This window comes from Haemorhous mexicanus, chromosome 4 (assembly GCF_027477595.1).
Source record: "Haemorhous mexicanus isolate bHaeMex1 chromosome 4, bHaeMex1.pri, whole genome shotgun sequence".
In the NCBI taxonomy this organism is placed as follows: Eukaryota; Metazoa; Chordata; class Aves; order Passeriformes; family Fringillidae; genus Haemorhous; species Haemorhous mexicanus.
The window spans coordinates 69179839-69195869 of record NC_082344.1 but is presented as its reverse complement, the minus strand read 5'-3'; the positions used below and the strand labels follow the sequence as shown (position 1 = coordinate 69195869).

The following is a 16031-nucleotide window of genomic DNA, read 5'->3' as shown; positions in this document are numbered from 1 at the left end:
CCTGAACTATTTTTAATAGAAAAGTGAAGCAATGAAACCACTATGAAATCATCACAGTGAAATAAAGCTTTAGCTTGAAGCCAAGATCCAGTCACTGCATCTTCCTGAGGACCAAAGCATAGCCTGTGAGCTCCAGGAAGGCAAATCCCGCAGAGTTCCAGTGACACAGCCGCACTCCCTGACGACAGAGTGCATCTCCCAGGACATGCAGGGACAAAACTTGTAGGGAAGGTGCACGGGTGCATCTGACAGGGACATGTGCATCTGGCAGGGGGCACATGAATGTTAACGAAAGATGACTGCACGGGGGGTGCACAGAGCACCTTACCGGAGCAAGAGGCACAGATGAAACTTTCATGGGGCGTATGGGTGCATCCTGCAGGTGAAGGCACGGCTGAGGCTCGCAGGAGTTGCAAGTCCCGGGGGGATGCACAGGTGAAGTTTGAGAAGAGGCACAGCTGCTACGGCTGGCGGCTGTCACCGGGCAGGGGGAGGCGCAGACGGAGCTCTCGGGGGATGCACCTCACGGGACTGGGGGGTCCGGGCCTCCCGCCTCCCCGCCCAGCATCCCCCGCCCACCCCGTCCCTGCACCGGCCGCACACGGCGCATGCCTCGGGCAGATGCCGGCCGGTTCCAACCGGGAGAGGCCGAAGCTTTTCGGGTCCTGCGAAGAGGAGGAGCCCGTCCTCTTCCATGCGCATCCCCCCTCCCCTTCCATCTCTTCTCACCGCCCCGCGGAGGGGCGCGGAGGCCGCTGGGCCAGCGGCGCCCTCCGCACCGCGCAGTGGCGTGGGCACGGCAGGAAAAGTTACTGACCGAGGGGCGCTGAAGGATGGAGAGGGGCATTTACTTGGCTTTGGGACGAGCCGGGGCCGCGCGGCTGCACCCCCCAGGCCGTTCCGCCTCCGCAGAGCGTTCCGCGCGGGATGGCGGAGCGGAGGCGCGCTCCGCGGAGCTCCACGCGGGGCCGCGCAGAGACGCGCCGCCGCGGGGAAGGACTCACGGGGGAGCAACCGCGCCGCAGCCCGCGGGGACGCGGTGCGGAGCTCGTCGGGACGCGGTGCGGAGCCCGCCGGGACTCGGTGCGGAGCCCGCCGGCCGGCCGGCCGGCCCTCCCTCCCCGCGGCTCCGCGCTCCCGCAGCGCCCTGCGCAGCTCCGCGCACCCCCAGCGACTACTCCAGAAATCTGCTGAGTGCACAGTGCGTTCGCAATAGATAAACAGATACATAAAAAATAAATTAATAACCCTCTTCCGCGTGCACCGATGCATGCGGGCAAGGATGCGCGGCCCCCGACTCTCCGCGCAACCCCGCGCCGTAGTAATTTGCAAGGGGCGGTGCAGGGATGGGGGGGGCAAGGGGGAGATGTCCCGCCCCCCCGATCACATGGCGACCCCGCGCAGCCAATGCGGGGGGCTCTAGGACCCCGGGGACCCGCGGCCCCCCCGCCCTATAAATGCCTCTCCAAAATGCAGCGAGGCTCCTTCCTCTCGTCCTGCCCGGCCGCGCTGCTCTGCGCCCCGCTGCCCGCGGGTCTCCGTGCCGGCTCCGCGCCCCGCTCCTTCCCCCTCCCCTTTTTCCTTTTTTTTTTTTTTTTTAATCTTATTTTTTTGTTAATTTTCTGACATCTCCCCTCCCGTTTTTCTCCTCGCCCCCTCCCCGCGGCCGGTTTGCATGCATTGTCTGTCTCCCAAGATGGTTTGTGAGACCAAGATTGTGGCGGAAGATCATGAATCAATCCCGGGATCCAAAAAAGACACGATCATTGTTTCCTCCTCCCAGATGTGGCCCTCTTTGGCGGGCTCCCCTCCCTCACCCCCACCTCCCCTCACCCCACCAAAAGAAGACCCCAGGCGCGACAATGTCTATATCCGCGAATTCCACCCCTCTGAACAGGAGGTGGTGCGCCGCATCTTTTACGAGGGGATCATGGAGCGAATCCCCAACACGGCGTTCAGGGGGCTGAAGCAGCAGCCCCTCACTCAGCTGCTCTACGGACTGCTGGCGGGTGAGTATCCGCTCCCTTTTGGGGAGGGGGCGCCGGGTTTATTCGCCGCTGTGGGTCTTCACAAAATGGTTGGAGAGGCGGGAGGCGGCGGGGACCCGCGGGCGCGGTGCGGCCGGGGGAGCGCCGCAGCATCGTGCGGGGCGGCCGCGGAGCCGCAGCGCTGCGGCGGGGACAGGCGGGCTGGGAGGGGGAACCTGGCGCCGCCGGGGGTGCGCGACCCTCGCGGGTGTAAGGGCGGGGAGCAGTGAAGGGGAGGTCGCGGCGGGGGTGAGGGCAGATCAGTCATTCTGGTTATTGCAGGGCTTGGGGGTGCGCGGAGGGGAGCGGAGCGCGCCGGCCGCCCCCGCGCAGCCCGGCGAGGGGGGGCACGGCGTGCCGGCGTTGCCTGGAGACAGCCGGGCCCGCCAGTGAGCGGCCCCCATTTCGCCCCCGGCGTGGGGAGGGGGTACCCCTGCAGCCGCACCGAGCCGCGGGGTCACCTCACCTCCCTGAGTTAAAAATAGCGCTTGCAAGGTGTCCCCTCCCCGAGCCAATAATTAATAATGCGCGCCCCCCGCCCCGAGAGGGCTTTGGGGTGGTCTCCTGCCCCCGGTGGCTGCAGGCTGGTCGCACCTCATGTCCCAGACACCGGGGAGGACGGGATCCCACGCTGGAGGGGAACCCCCGGCAGGCTTTGGGGAGCTGGGGGACGCAGCCGGTGGCTCTGGGCCGTGCCGGAGAGAGCCGCCGGCTCAGAGACACCCGCAGAAGCCCCCCAGGATGGGAACGGGCAGGGTGGCTGTCCGGGGAGTCGCTGCTGATGGAAATAGCACTGCCGCAGTGGCGAACACATGGCTGCGGAGCGGTGCCCGCAGCGCGGCTCCTCCACCCGGCCGCGTTCCGGCCTCGCCGGGGACAGCGAAAGGGGCCGGGGGCGTGCGGGGCTCTCGGGGTCCCCACGGCCCCGCTCCGGAGGGGCTCGGTGGGCCCTGCGTGGCGTGGCGGCATCCTCCCCACCGGCTCCTTCAGGACCTCATAAACTTCTCCGGGTTATCTCGTCGCGATACGCCGTCCCTAAACACGATAATCTCGAGAGCGTGAGCTGTGTGTGTACTGCAAATGTATATTTTGACTGTGCTTGTTTTATTGATTTATTTTTATAATGAGTTTGTATTCCGAAATCAACACTAAATTCTCTTTTCTGACAGGTGTCGTTTATTTCTCTTCCTTATCTCCATAGTAATGTGCTTTGTTGTGACCAAGTCCTTCCTGCTGACCTGCTGTTTGCCCATCTTTCTGATGGGCATGAGGTACTACTTCAGTAGAAAAGTTATCCTGCACTATCTCGATTGTGCGCTGCACACGGACATGTCCGATATTGAGCAATATTACATGAAACCGCCAGGTGAGTACGAATTCCCCGAGGGAGCTTTCCTCCCCCAGCTTGCTGGGGAACATGGCTGCTCCCTGCTGCTGGCGCCTTTTCCTCCTGTCAGCAGCACTGAGCAAGCTCAAAAGTCGCCAGAATGCAGCTCTTTAGCCACACCAGGCACAAAGCCATCTCTGGTTTTGGTTTGGGGGTTTTTTTTGGCTGATTTTGGTTTCTTTAATTTTTTTTTTTTCATTACTCCCCCTCCCCCAAGTGCCTAGTCATCCCAGGCAGCCTCTGTCCACCCCTGGAGTGCCGTGCTGCTGGGTCCCACGGCCATCCCGAGGGCTGGGCTCAGGTGCCTGAGGACACTGAGACTGGAGGATGTGGGTTATTCCCCAGCCCTTACATCTTCAGCTCGGTGGTTTTTTGCTCCATGCATTTGGTATTAGCTCTGACTGCAGGAGGAAAGGGAGATGAAAGGCCTTTTAGCCCAAATGCTCAGAGGAGCCCATTTTAGCTATTGAGCCCATTTCCCCAAGTCATTCAAGAACATTCCTTAATGCAGGTGTTTTGGAAGAGGCATGGATCAGGTATGTAAAGGGCTGCTGCCACATAAGCTTGCCCTGATCTGGGTTCATCCCTTTGTTCCATATATGCATACAATTAAAAATACAGTATCTAATGATAATATTACCTTGTTAAGCTGTAAAAGATAACTTAGGTAATCAAAACAAAAAAGTGTCTTTAGAGCTGTTAGGTGCTATTTCGCTTTTTGTAGGCACTCATCCATATTGAGGACAAGAGCAGGGGGATGTCTGGGCAGTCAGTTGGGGTTTGAGGTTTGCTTTTGGTGGTCACAGAGTGCTAGTGGTGAGCTGGAAAAGCAAGGCTAGGATGGCATCCCATCTGAGTTCCATCTTCTTGGGGTAACTGCTCTCTTCTCAGGTACCTACTGTGTTGTTTTTCCACGTGACCATGTTTTTGCTGTATCATTTGCTGTATCATTCCTGTTTTCCCCAGGTGTGACCAACCTCTCCCTGGGTACTTCTAGAGAACTTCTAGGAAGTGTAATAGCCACAGGCCTTCTCTCACTTTTAATATGCAATGTTACATTTTGCTAAAATGTTGCTTCTCTTACAAAAGTCATTAACTTGTTTAATTTAGCTTTCTCTTCCCATCATAGTGCATCTCTTATACAGATCTTGTCCCATCTTGCACACACAGTGTGTTTCATTTACAGAGTTTGTTTTTGTAAAAATTAAGTGATGTGTGACTTGTATTTAAAAAGCTCAAGCTTCATTAAAGGTGGTGTCACAGAAATAAAAGGGTTCATGGGAAAATGCTTCTGTACCTCTGTAGTGAGGCCCAGCAAAGTATTATGGTGGAGAAAACAGCAGAAGATTCCAGTAGAATAAGAATGTGTGATATGGAGTTAATAGGAGAGCTGCTGCTTAGTTTGTTAATGCTCAGGACTTGCTTGATCACAATTGAGAGGGATCACAGTGTCTGTATTTGTAACATTAGCAGACACAGAAAATAAAGGGAAGGGACTCAAAGTAATGCCCTCAATTTGTTTAGGGTCAGTAATGTAATTTAGTTCAGCTGTGTTGCCAACATGTCTTTGAAATGTTAACATTGCTTTTATTTGGTACCTGAAAGAGCTAATTGCCATTTTAGAGCAAATGTGTGGGCTTTAATTTTTGACAGAATTTAATCATGTAATTAGGCTTCTGCCATGCCATAAAAAGCAGATTTATGGGATTGTTGGTGCTTATTAAAGGTTCTTGATGATGGTGGTGTTGGATAAAGGGACCAGGGAGGCTTTGGGGTCTGGAGAAGGGTGTCTGTGCGTTGGAACCAGCACTGTGTGCCATGAGTCCATGAGGTGCTAGTTGGTGTAGCTGTGCACAAGGCATGAATCCAGTGGTTTGCTCCTGTTTTCTCCAAAAATGCAGTTGGTGAGGTTTTTTTCCTATAGGACAGCAGTATAAGCACGGTCATCCTAGAAAATGCCAGAGTTCTGTGCACTTTGAAGGCTGGCTGGCTGAACATCCAGAGGACGGCAGCAATGTGCCACACTGGCATTGCCTGTCCCACCCAAAGGACAGAACAATGGCAATAAAACAAATTCAAGCCCTAAGTTTGTCTTTTATTTGCCTAGTTTACAAATTAGCACCCAGGCAGAAATTATTGCAGTGGGAATGAGAAGGGCTCCTTGTATTGCTGCAGCTGAGATATTTGTGAGAGCTTTCTCAGTGAGGTGTTAAGAGAAGAGTAATGGGGTGTGGGGACAGGGTCCCAGAGATGGCAAGAGCTTGACTAGACGAGTTAAACTCAACCTGATATAACTGGAGCTTGGCCTGGGAGTATGACCAGGCAGCTTGCTGCTCCTTCTTTAGAGAATCCGTGTTTTCCTCCTTCAATATCTTTTTTTCTCAGCACAGAAAAAAGAGAAAGGGAGCTTTTTTGTGGTGGGGTTATGAATTCCTGTTTCTCAGGGTGATGAATGGCAAGGTAGAACTGGGACATGGTCTTAAGGTCATGGATAAAGATGCTGGTTGAGGCTTTGCTGAGTTTTTCCCTTTGTAATCCAAGATACCCAGGCACAAAAACCTGTTGTTTGCAGCCAGCTCTGCGTGGTGCCCAGGGCTGGGGTACTGTTGTAGTGAGTATCTACAGCAAATAGCTTCTGGTGAGGCAGGCATCTACAGTGAGGGGATATTTTAACTATTAAAATAGATCATTCTTGGTGATATTGTGGAAGCATCCACAGAACATGGGGGTCAGTTTTATAACCAAGCCAAAAGGACCAGGTTTGCAGTGGGACACCATGAGCACCCAAGTTAATGATTAGTGTTGAACAATTCCATGAGTTGCACCATATTAGGGCTTTTCTTCTGCAGTTTTTTTGAACCTCTTGCCTCCAAGTTACTTATTGTTTGAATTTTCCTCTGCTGGGTTTTGTATGAACTGAAAAATATGTGCTGACAGTGATTTTTCAGAAGTACACTAGCCAAAATTCAAATCGTTGTTTTCTGTTGCCCTCCTACACTTATGCCAAGGGTCTGGCAGAACATTTGGGCCAGTGCTTAACTTGGAGCTTGTACACAGCAATGTGAGTTGAAATTGCTTTCAATGTGAAAGGAATTGTTTGTGTTGTGCATGCTGGGGTCTTTAAACAGGAGGTTGAATGGTTGAAACACCTTCCTGAGCTCTTTGTAAACTCACATTTTTCATTTTAAAATAGCACTTATTGGAATTTACCTCTTTTTTTTTTTTTTTTTTTTTTTTGTTCAAAGGCTATGAAAAAAGACTAGTGAAATGGTGAAAAAGAAAGGAATTGGAAAATGGGCTTAATTGTCAACCAGAGTAACAAGCTCTAGTAAACAGAAAAAACCCCAACCAAAACCAACCAAAAAAAAGGAATTAATTTTAAATAGAGCCCTGCCTCTTGCATTTACCCACACAAAAAAAAGATGAGCACAGCTGGAGCTTCTTTTATGGTCTGATGATTTTGATGACTAATCAATTTTACAGTGTCTCTTCAAGCTTCTGTCCCAGTTGGTTGTGTTGTATGTTTTTTTGCAGTGGTTGGTGTGTTAGAGAGATTCTTGTGAGGCTGAGGTCTCAGCTGGAGAGCTTATGGAAACCAAGACTCCTTGTGTCCCGTGCAGAACTGCTGCTCCCCAAAGCGACAGGAGCTGGGGCTTTGGCTGATGAATTTATGAATTTCCATGTCTCTGTGGTTGTTCAAAGAGTTGCTGCTGGCTGTCCTGGCAGGGTTTGCTGAGGTGTGTGCATACCTGACCTGGTGGTGGTGGCAGCTGGGCCGTGTCAGGGTTTGGGAGCTGGTGACAAGCTTGGTGGCTGCATCGCAGTGCCCAGTGCTGCAGGGGAGGGTGGACAGACAGCACAGATGGGCACCCTGGGGAGCTGAGGCTGCAGCACCTGGGGGGTGTGGGGGCCCTGGTGATGCAGCAGCTGAAGCTGCAGTGCTGCTGGTGTTGGGTCACAGCAGCCACCCATGCTGAGGGCTGTGGCAGCTGCACAGCTCCCACTCCCGCCCTGTGAGCAGCCAGGCACCTCTGGGTGCCTCAGGCAGGGAGGGGACGGGTGCTTTGCTCTCCTGCCTCCATCCTGGGTGAGCAGAGCCTTCCTGTCCTGCTGCCCTTTGTCCCATGTGTGTGACAGTGCACTGGAGGAGCCTGCACAGATATCCTCACCTGCCTGGGGCACAGGGCCCTAAGGAAGAAGGACTGCAGGGGATGGCTCGTTAGGGTTCAGTTTCTGCTGCTCTTGGGTGGCACATTGCTCAGCTGAGCCCAAAGGGGGGATGTCCTGCCCTTGGCAGAGGATCTGGGATCATGCCCTTCTGGCAGAAGGACACCAGTTGAGGCAGGTTGTGAGCAGGTGAGATCCTGTTTGCTACCTCTACCTTTTGAGGTTTCCCACACCTGCAGTGAGGTGTCTGTCTGGGTAACAAGTGAGTATTTGTGTCTTGCATCAGGCCATTTGGCAGTGGGTTTTTCCCCTCTGGAATGATGTTTGCAAGGGGAACATCTGCTTGTGAGTCCTGTGGCTCCTGCTACCTCTGCTCCATAAGTGCTGAGCCTCGGGGAAGCTCAGAGTTGAGCACCAGTGACTTTTGGAGTGCAGGGAAAATACAGGTTCTACCTTGGGTGGAGATCCTCAGCCCTGGAGCTGTGGTTGCTCTGCCATGCCTAAACCCTTCCAAAGACACAGGCAGAGGGGGTGGGGAGGGTATTTCTCCTCACTGAGCCCCCGGGCAGAGGGGCAGCCACAGAGCCCAGTTCTTCCACATTCTGGATAATGCTCAAGCTGCTAGATAAGCAGGAGGGAAGCTGCTGAATGATAACATTGTTTGGGAAGAATAGAGCAGCTCTTGCTTTGCAAAGAAACAGCTCAGTTACCTGAGCCGGAGAGGGCTCTGGGCTGCCTCTTCCCAGTGCAGGAATGTGTTTTTGGAGAGCCCTGCCCCACTCCTGGTGCCCAAGAGGCAGCTGGAATCTGAAGCATCCCTATCTGCATTTCTTGCTGGCTTACGCAGTGCCCTGACCTCGTGTATCTGCCAAAGCCCTGAGCTGCCTGTCCTGTGTTGGGGTTTTCATGCTTGCCTTTCCTGCAGTGGGGTAGGGTGGTGAGGAGTTCTGTGTGGGGCTGGGAAACCCACGGGAGAGGCTGTGTCCTTATATCCTCCTGGGTGTTTCTCAGCTCTGCTTCCTATCACTGCTGGGAACTGAGGTTAGGTCTCCTCAGCAGAGGAAAGTCTGTCCTGTGAGCATATCACTGCTGGCATCTCTCTGCAACTCCATGAGAGTGCTTCCAGGTAGCAGAGAGAGCCTAGAAGATTAGGACTACAGGCTTTTCATATACTTTATAGTGAGAAGTATTTTGTTAAAGTATTTCCAAAGCTGACCTCCTGCAAGTGGGACGGTCAGGGATTCTTCAGCTCAGCAATTTCTACTGTTGATTTTGGGTTTCTGCAACTTAGCAGCATGGAACTGCCTGGTTTGGCATCTCTCATCTCCAGAACAGAGTCTTTTGGGAAGCAAGATGAAAAACAACTCATGTTTCCAAGTGTTAGGGATGTGCTTTGTCCAGCATTTGTAATGGGCTGAAATATTTGGGTTTTATTTGAGTAATGTAAAATGTCTTTGGAGTGGGATTGCCTCCCAAAACCCACCTCCTCTGGCACTGGCACTCCATCACTCGTGGCTGCCTCATTTTGCTGTGCTGGAGCTTTGGCTTTTCCCTCTGGAGGCAGCCCTGTCCTGCAGGCATGGAGCATGGGCACAGTGAGCAAGGCAAGGTGCTGCTGGCACCAGCTCTGCCCCCACCTGAATTCCCAGAGCTGGCCAAGGGCTGTCCTGGCCCCAGCAGTAACCACCATGCAGAACCCCAGTGCTGCAGCCCTGCTGATAACAGCCAGGGAAGATTGGGATGTGACACAGCTTGGGTCCCTTGCAGTGCTGAGCCATGGGGGCCAGCTCTGCTCAACCCACTGGAGGACCTGCAGAGCCTTTCTACCTCACAACATCTTTTTTTTCCTCCCCCACTTCTGGGGACTCAGGTAATACAGAGTAGAAGTGAAGGGCCAGCATAGGAAAACTGGAGTTGCCTGATGAGGGGAGCAGTCTGTGGATTCAGGGCTGTGTCATCCACAGCCAGTGGAATAAACATGTTTTTGGGCAGGCTGCTGCAGCCTCCCCCCCTTCCTATTTATTTATCACAGGAGCAGGAATATATGCAGCAAACCCATTGCTCAATGTGTAACATAAAAATAGCTCTCCCTTTAGATCCACAAGTTTGGCACAGTCCCATGTCAAAATTAGATGAAAATAGATTTTATAGTAAATTTTGCAGAGTAATATGACCTTTCCCCCCCCCCCCCAATGTGTTCAAGCATTCTCTCTAGAAGTAGCCAGTCCCTCATGGACATGACCATCTCTCAGTGCAGCAGTGTTTGAGTTGTAGGCATGACTGGGAGGATGTGGTGCTGCTGAACCTGAGCTCATCCTGCAGGTGTTGAAGATCCTCAGTACATGCCAGTGCTGGTCGTTAATCTTCAGTGCAAGAGGTAACCACTTGTGTAAATGGAACATCAGTAGTCTTTTAGGTGCAGTTGACTTCTCAAGACCAGCAAACAAGCCACATTAGGACTTAGGAACGTGAAGGAGGCAAGGACATCAGGTGTTCTGGGATTTTTTTCCTAGCTTTGAGTAATTTTTTTAATGTTTTCTCCAGTGTTAAATGTTTTCTGGCATGGTTGTATGCAATTTTTCAGGACTGTCTTAGTGAATAAACCAAAACAGGTTCTGACTCCAGAATTTTGTTCACAAGTTTAAATGCAAATTTATTACTCTTATAAAGGGTTTTGGCAGCTCTTTTTTCTCTTGCTTTCTTAGGAATGGCCAAGATTTAAAACAATTGCCCAAAAGTGTTTCAGGTTAAGATTTCATAATAGCCTAAATTTAGGCTCTGTGTTGGATATCTGACTAGTGGCAGGAGTTTTAGAGGTACAAAGCTTTGAGCCCCTCTTGACACTGAATTTTGGATGTAGGGACACGAACTAAAAGATCTTATTCTCACACTGTTGTATTTATTTATTATAGTCAGCCTCCTAGGATTACCCAAGTGTGGTCATGTTCTTGCCTCTCAATGTGCTCCACAAGTGGTCTTAACACTTTAGAAATTGCCCTGGGGGTTTGCTCTCTACTTGAAGACCTCTATATATATTGAAAAAAAAACGGTTTTATGTGAAAGTCTAAATTCATGGCCTGATTATTCAAGAAGGCAAAGCATTCAAAATCTCCCTGAATTTCAGAGTGGATTTCTGAAACTCCTTCTGTAGGCTTAGATCTTGATTCAGGCAGGTTATATTTAATTTCTCAGGATGGGAATGACCTTTGGGGTGGCCATGAGCCCCTTGGGGACTCCAGGAGCTCGCAGCATTGTTTGCTGGTGTATTTGCTTTATTTTGGTCATGCACTGCTGGGGATCTGTTACAAATAATCACATACTTGATGCTGCTCCCTTCCAGGCTACAGCAAAAAGAGAGACCTGGAGTGTTTTGCTATTATCTGGTTCTGTGATGAGCTGAAGGATGTATGAGCCTTTGTTGTTACTTTCTGCATCAGCAAAACAGGGAGCTTCAAAGTGTATTTTTAGATTTTCTTTTTCTCTTTTTTTTTTTTCCATTCTGTAGAAAGCTGAGGCATCGTTTTGTTATCCTGACAGGTGGCTAATGAAAGGAGTCTTAAAGAATATCCAAAGATAGCAGCATGTCTTACCTAGTTTCTATTGACAAATTTATTCCTTGTAACCAAATAATAGGGTTTAGGGGTTTTTTTGGGGGGTTGGATTTTTTTTTTTTCCTGTTTTTGTGTTTTGATAAGGGGGGCCACATGCAATCACCAAGAAGACTCATGTCCTTCATTAAGGATGCATCAAAAATTAGTTCATAGTGGTCTGGTCAGAGCCAGGTGCAAGCTGTGGTGTCTGTTACAGATGGCTTTGAGCCATTCTTTTAAGTCATCTGTTGACCCATTGGACCCCAGCAATCAATTAACAATTTATGACAGCACAGTACCGTATCATTCATTGTCTTCTATAACTGTTTGAAGAGTGTTTCTTTCAAAAGGAGAAAATTCTATTTCTTACAGGATAGCTCTAAAATGTAGACCTGTGTTTCCCAGGGCTTAGTGCCAGGCTGGGCTTCTGCTTTAAAATGGGATTGTGGGAGTGAAAGGAGACCTTTCAAAATTGGTAATGGGAAGCATGTATTACAGTTGTATTTTTAAGTGGCTACATGAGATATTGTTATTTAAAGTGGGATTTGCTGCAGTGTAAATGCTAATGGAATAATTCAAGGTATTAGTCCCACCACAGCGTGTCCTGCTTGAAATTGTAACTAGCAAGTAATATTTGTCACTTACAATTCAGGTGTTGTTTCTAGGGCTTATCCAAGTGGCAAAACTGAAAAACAGGTTTTGTGAGAAAATGATTTTTCAGTTCAGGAACTGGAAAGTAAAAGCAAGGATATTTTGGTCCAAAGTAAGCTGATTTACTATTCCCTCTGTTTTTTCACTATGATGAAGGAAGGATCTGTGTTTAGTGGGAGGTGTAATGCAGTTTTCAGCCCAAAACAGAATGGTTGGCTGTTAGAGCTTTCCTTAAGAAGCACAGGTCAGACCCAAGTGCATACCTAGGAAATACTGACCATGATAGAGCCATGCTATGGTTAAGTGTTGGCTACCCCTCAGGCAGGTCCTGCTTTGGCACTGTTGAATCTATACTGAGTGCTGGGATTTCAGGCATCCCAGGTCCTGTTTGAATTACATATTTTGGTATTTTATACCAGTGCAGTAGCTGAAGAATTGGTGTTGAGGGGTCCATCTCTGAAGTCCTGCCTGCTGGGGCATCCATTCCCTGTGATCCTTGGAGGACTGAGCTATGTGCCTGTGTCCTGCCAGTGCTGGGGGCTGAGCTCTGTGCAGGACTTGTCCAAGCCTGGCTTTCCTCTGCCTTTCATTTTCCACCTTTGGTGATTCAGGACAAATGTGTGAATTATTTTGCATTGACAAAAACTGTGTATTTAAGTGAGCTGCTTGCCTAGATTTCCCCTCAATCACCAGTAATTGCTATACAAGCTGCTCCCACTCTCCCTTGCCAGTGGGCTGAATCCTGACTTGGAAACCAGCATCAGCAGTGCAAGTTTGTTTGCTTTTTACAGCTGCAACTCTTGGGCTCTGTGCTAGTGCTGCTAATTGAAATGGGGGTGCTGGACCAGCTGTCTGGTCATGAGTAGCTCCCCAGTGCACCTTGCATTCAATGCTCACTTTAACAGGTATCAGATAATCATCAGTGATTCCTTGAGGGTTTTTTTTTTTCCCCATTTTTTACCCCTCTTCCATCCCCTAGGACAGTAGTTTTGTATCCCATATTTCTAGTCTTGGGTCTAACTGCAATACTTGCATTCCTTTGAGTTCTGCTCACCTCCCTTGTCCATCCCTATGTTGAATTCTCCAGTGATTTTTGGTCTGATCTACTTCTTGCTTTACTCATCACTTTTGGCATTTCCCATGGGTAGCCCAGGATCCCTCTGTATCTCTGATTTTCCTCTTCCTCCCATCAAACTTTTCCATTTATGTGCCTTTACCTAATTTTATTGTATATGTACTTTCTTCTCTTCTTAGTTTGTCCAGATATTTAGCATGGTAAGTGCAAGTAAATACTTGCAAGTATCTTTCTTTTGGTAGAAGAGTGAGAATAACAAAGATGAGAAAATAAGTAGAAGTCAGCAGCATGAGGATATTGTGTCTGCTAAGCTGCAAACATTGCACAAACCCACATGTCACTGGTGGGGGGAGAATATTTTACCTAAAGGCAAATGAACTGCCAGCAACAACATTTCTTACACCTTCTTCTGAGCATCTGACCCACATCACTTCCAGATGTATCCATTGATCTTTTCCTCTATAACTTTTCTTACAAGCCTAATCCTTCCCATTTTAACTAGAAATATAAAATTCTTATTGCATTCAGAGTGTGCAAGGAAAAAATACCCCAAACCCAACCACTTCATTTTCTGAGACCAGGGTTTTTTGTTCTTATTTTTGGAGGTGCCAAATCTGTTCATCCTCCCTGGATCTAGATAACAGCATCAGAAACACTGTGTAACACTTCTAGTGGGAATCCAGGGAAGACCTAAATCTGTAGTCTTCCAATTTAAAATAATGTTAAATAGTAGAACTGCAAAGAGAAGCTTTTGAAAACAGCCTGGTTTGGAGCACCTGCCATTTCCAAGTGCTAATTCAGATGATGGTTAGTGAGAGGCAGAGCAATGAAAGCACAGCAGATACCTGGCTGCTGAGCAGCACTGAGCATCCTGATAAAGTCCTCCTTGGTGGAATTACATTGGTATTGTGGGATTTGTTAAAAAAAAGAGAAAGCAAGCAGTGAAGAAGTTACCCTACAATAGGGATGCTAATGAGAGGGATTTTTTTTTTTTAATCCAAACTGTTTGAAATGGGTATTTGTAAAACACCTTTTCAAGCTTTTGCTGCTTGTAAAGTCAATTAGATTCACTTAATGTCTCTGAAAATGTATGTCTGGTGGGGTTTCAGAAGCTGTCAGTGTTCAGAGGATAACATCAAGCTGTGCCTCTTGGACAGTGATTTTTGTCTGGGAATAAGCCATCATCGGGTTTTACGGGGCTTTTTTTGAGCCATCAGTAGTCTGAGGAACATCAAAGCATCTGCAAGGATTCTTGAGAAGTGGGAACATTTTTCATGGATAACTCAAATAGCTAAAGAGGATTCCAGTGAAATTCTAAAAAAAATCTTCACATAACCCCCCACATTGACTGAGACTGAACTCTTGGGACAGTTTGGCTTAAAGATTCAGTGGAGCATTTGCTTTAACTTAATCATGGGCTTAAATCCCTCATCTCTTGCTGGGAGTTTAGCATATACTTAGGGGCAGTATAGGTCCAAGTGCTCTTTGGATAGTTACAGGGGACCTGTGACATACATGGTGGTAAACCTTGGGTTTGCTGTATGTGCTATCAGCTCCCTGCAGGATGAATTTATGATGCTTTAGGGAATAGTGGTGCACTGGAAAAAGGAGCTGTAGTTGTGAACCTGCCCTTGGATATATTCATTCTGCCCTGTCCTGGCATTGTATGTGGAGGTTCAGTGTTGTCTTTGTAGATGGGACAATCCAACAGATCCTCAAAACACTGCAGTTCTACCTAGTCTTGTGTGGATTTTCATCTCTTCTGGCTCTGGTTGCTGTAGTGCAGTTTGTACTCAGTTTGTATCTGTAAGTTGATCTCCTTTCCACAGGTCCTTCGTGAATGAGCCTCAGTCTGAGGGGGCAGGCACAAAGGTGTCTGCTTTCAATAGCCCTGAGCAGCCTGCCCTTCATTTGCCACGTGTCTTCCTGATGGAGTGAGACATGGCCCTTACCTACTCACTCCAGTAATTTACTTCACAGATGTCTTCCAAATCCCCAGCTCTTGTGACTGGTCTGGAGGCTGGGGTTCACATGGATGTGGGGTGTAACAAGTTGATAGGTGGTCATCACAGGAGATATGGATTAGGCTTCTGTAGGGACTTTTTTGGCCTGATTGTTCTGGCATGGTAGCCTGAATGCAAGGCAAAGGTTGGTTTATTTGTTGGGTTTTTCTTTTTTAGTTTTAGAGATGTAGAGAGTTACACATGTAATTTCCATTTTCTGTTAATGCATCATCCATACACATCCATTGTCTGTGCCCAGCCTGACAGATGTTTGTGTATTTATGGATGTGGAATTTCCTTGTGCTGCCACGTTAAATGAATGTGCTGGTTTGAGTCTGGGCTAGTGGAGCTCAGCAGAGCTATACCCAAGGCACATTGGCTTTGATGTGCTGGGAGAGGGATGTAGAGAATTGTTGGCTTTCACAAGAGTGGCCATCCAGGTGTGTGCTTTTTTTCCATCACTTTCCATGATAGGATGAGCACCTCTGCAGAGACAGCATGCTGCCTTGATGGGAGCAGGGCAGAAAGTCTGGGATTGGATGTCCAAGCTTGGTTCTCCTTACCAGTTTATCTTTCCCAGTTTCCCTGTTTAATCACATACTACTTCCCCAGAGGTTAGGGGAATAGGTTTGCCCAGATGTTTGGGGGGCTCATGCAGGTCCAGTGAGAAATGCCCAAGTGAGTGCCCTTGGTGAGCAGCTGGATAAGACAGAGGTGATGAGCTCACTCCTCACCTCTTGATCTCTTCCCAATCCATTGTAATGGATTTTAGGGGCTCATCTGGGTGTGGCAGCTGGTGACAAAGTGGGTTTGTCCCAGCTGATGATAACTGGTGTCCTTGTTTGATGCTGTGCTCTGGAAAGATTGTGTGCAGCACCATTTCAAGGTGTTACACTAGAAATAGGGAGTATTTATTGCTTGCAATAGCCTTAAGGAGATCAAACCATTTACCACCTGACTTCAGCCTGTAGCTTTTTACCAAATCTCCACCCTAAACCTCTTATTTTTTCCTGATGTCTTCCTCAATATTGAGTAATGAATTTTTCACTGTGGTTTCGGAGAGAATACAACTCCTTGTGGCTGCTGTTTCACTCCTATAGATTATGAAAAGCTAGAGGTCAGGGAGGTTTG

General features: G+C 49.0%; 1 protein-coding gene across 1 annotated transcript in view; it reads left to right on the top strand.

Moving 5' to 3' along the window:
- Positions 1–1453: 1453 nt before the first annotated feature.
- NAT8L (N-acetyltransferase 8 like) overlaps positions 1454–16031 on the top strand; it is a 31652-nt gene continuing 17074 nt past the window's right edge. Inside the window, exons 1-2 of the mRNA XM_059845322.1 lie at positions 1454–2009; positions 3229–3393. Coding sequence (XP_059701305.1) covers positions 1676–2009; positions 3229–3393 — 499 coding nt within the window. The 5' untranslated portion in view covers positions 1454–1675. The remainder of the gene's footprint in view (positions 2010–3228; positions 3394–16031) is intronic.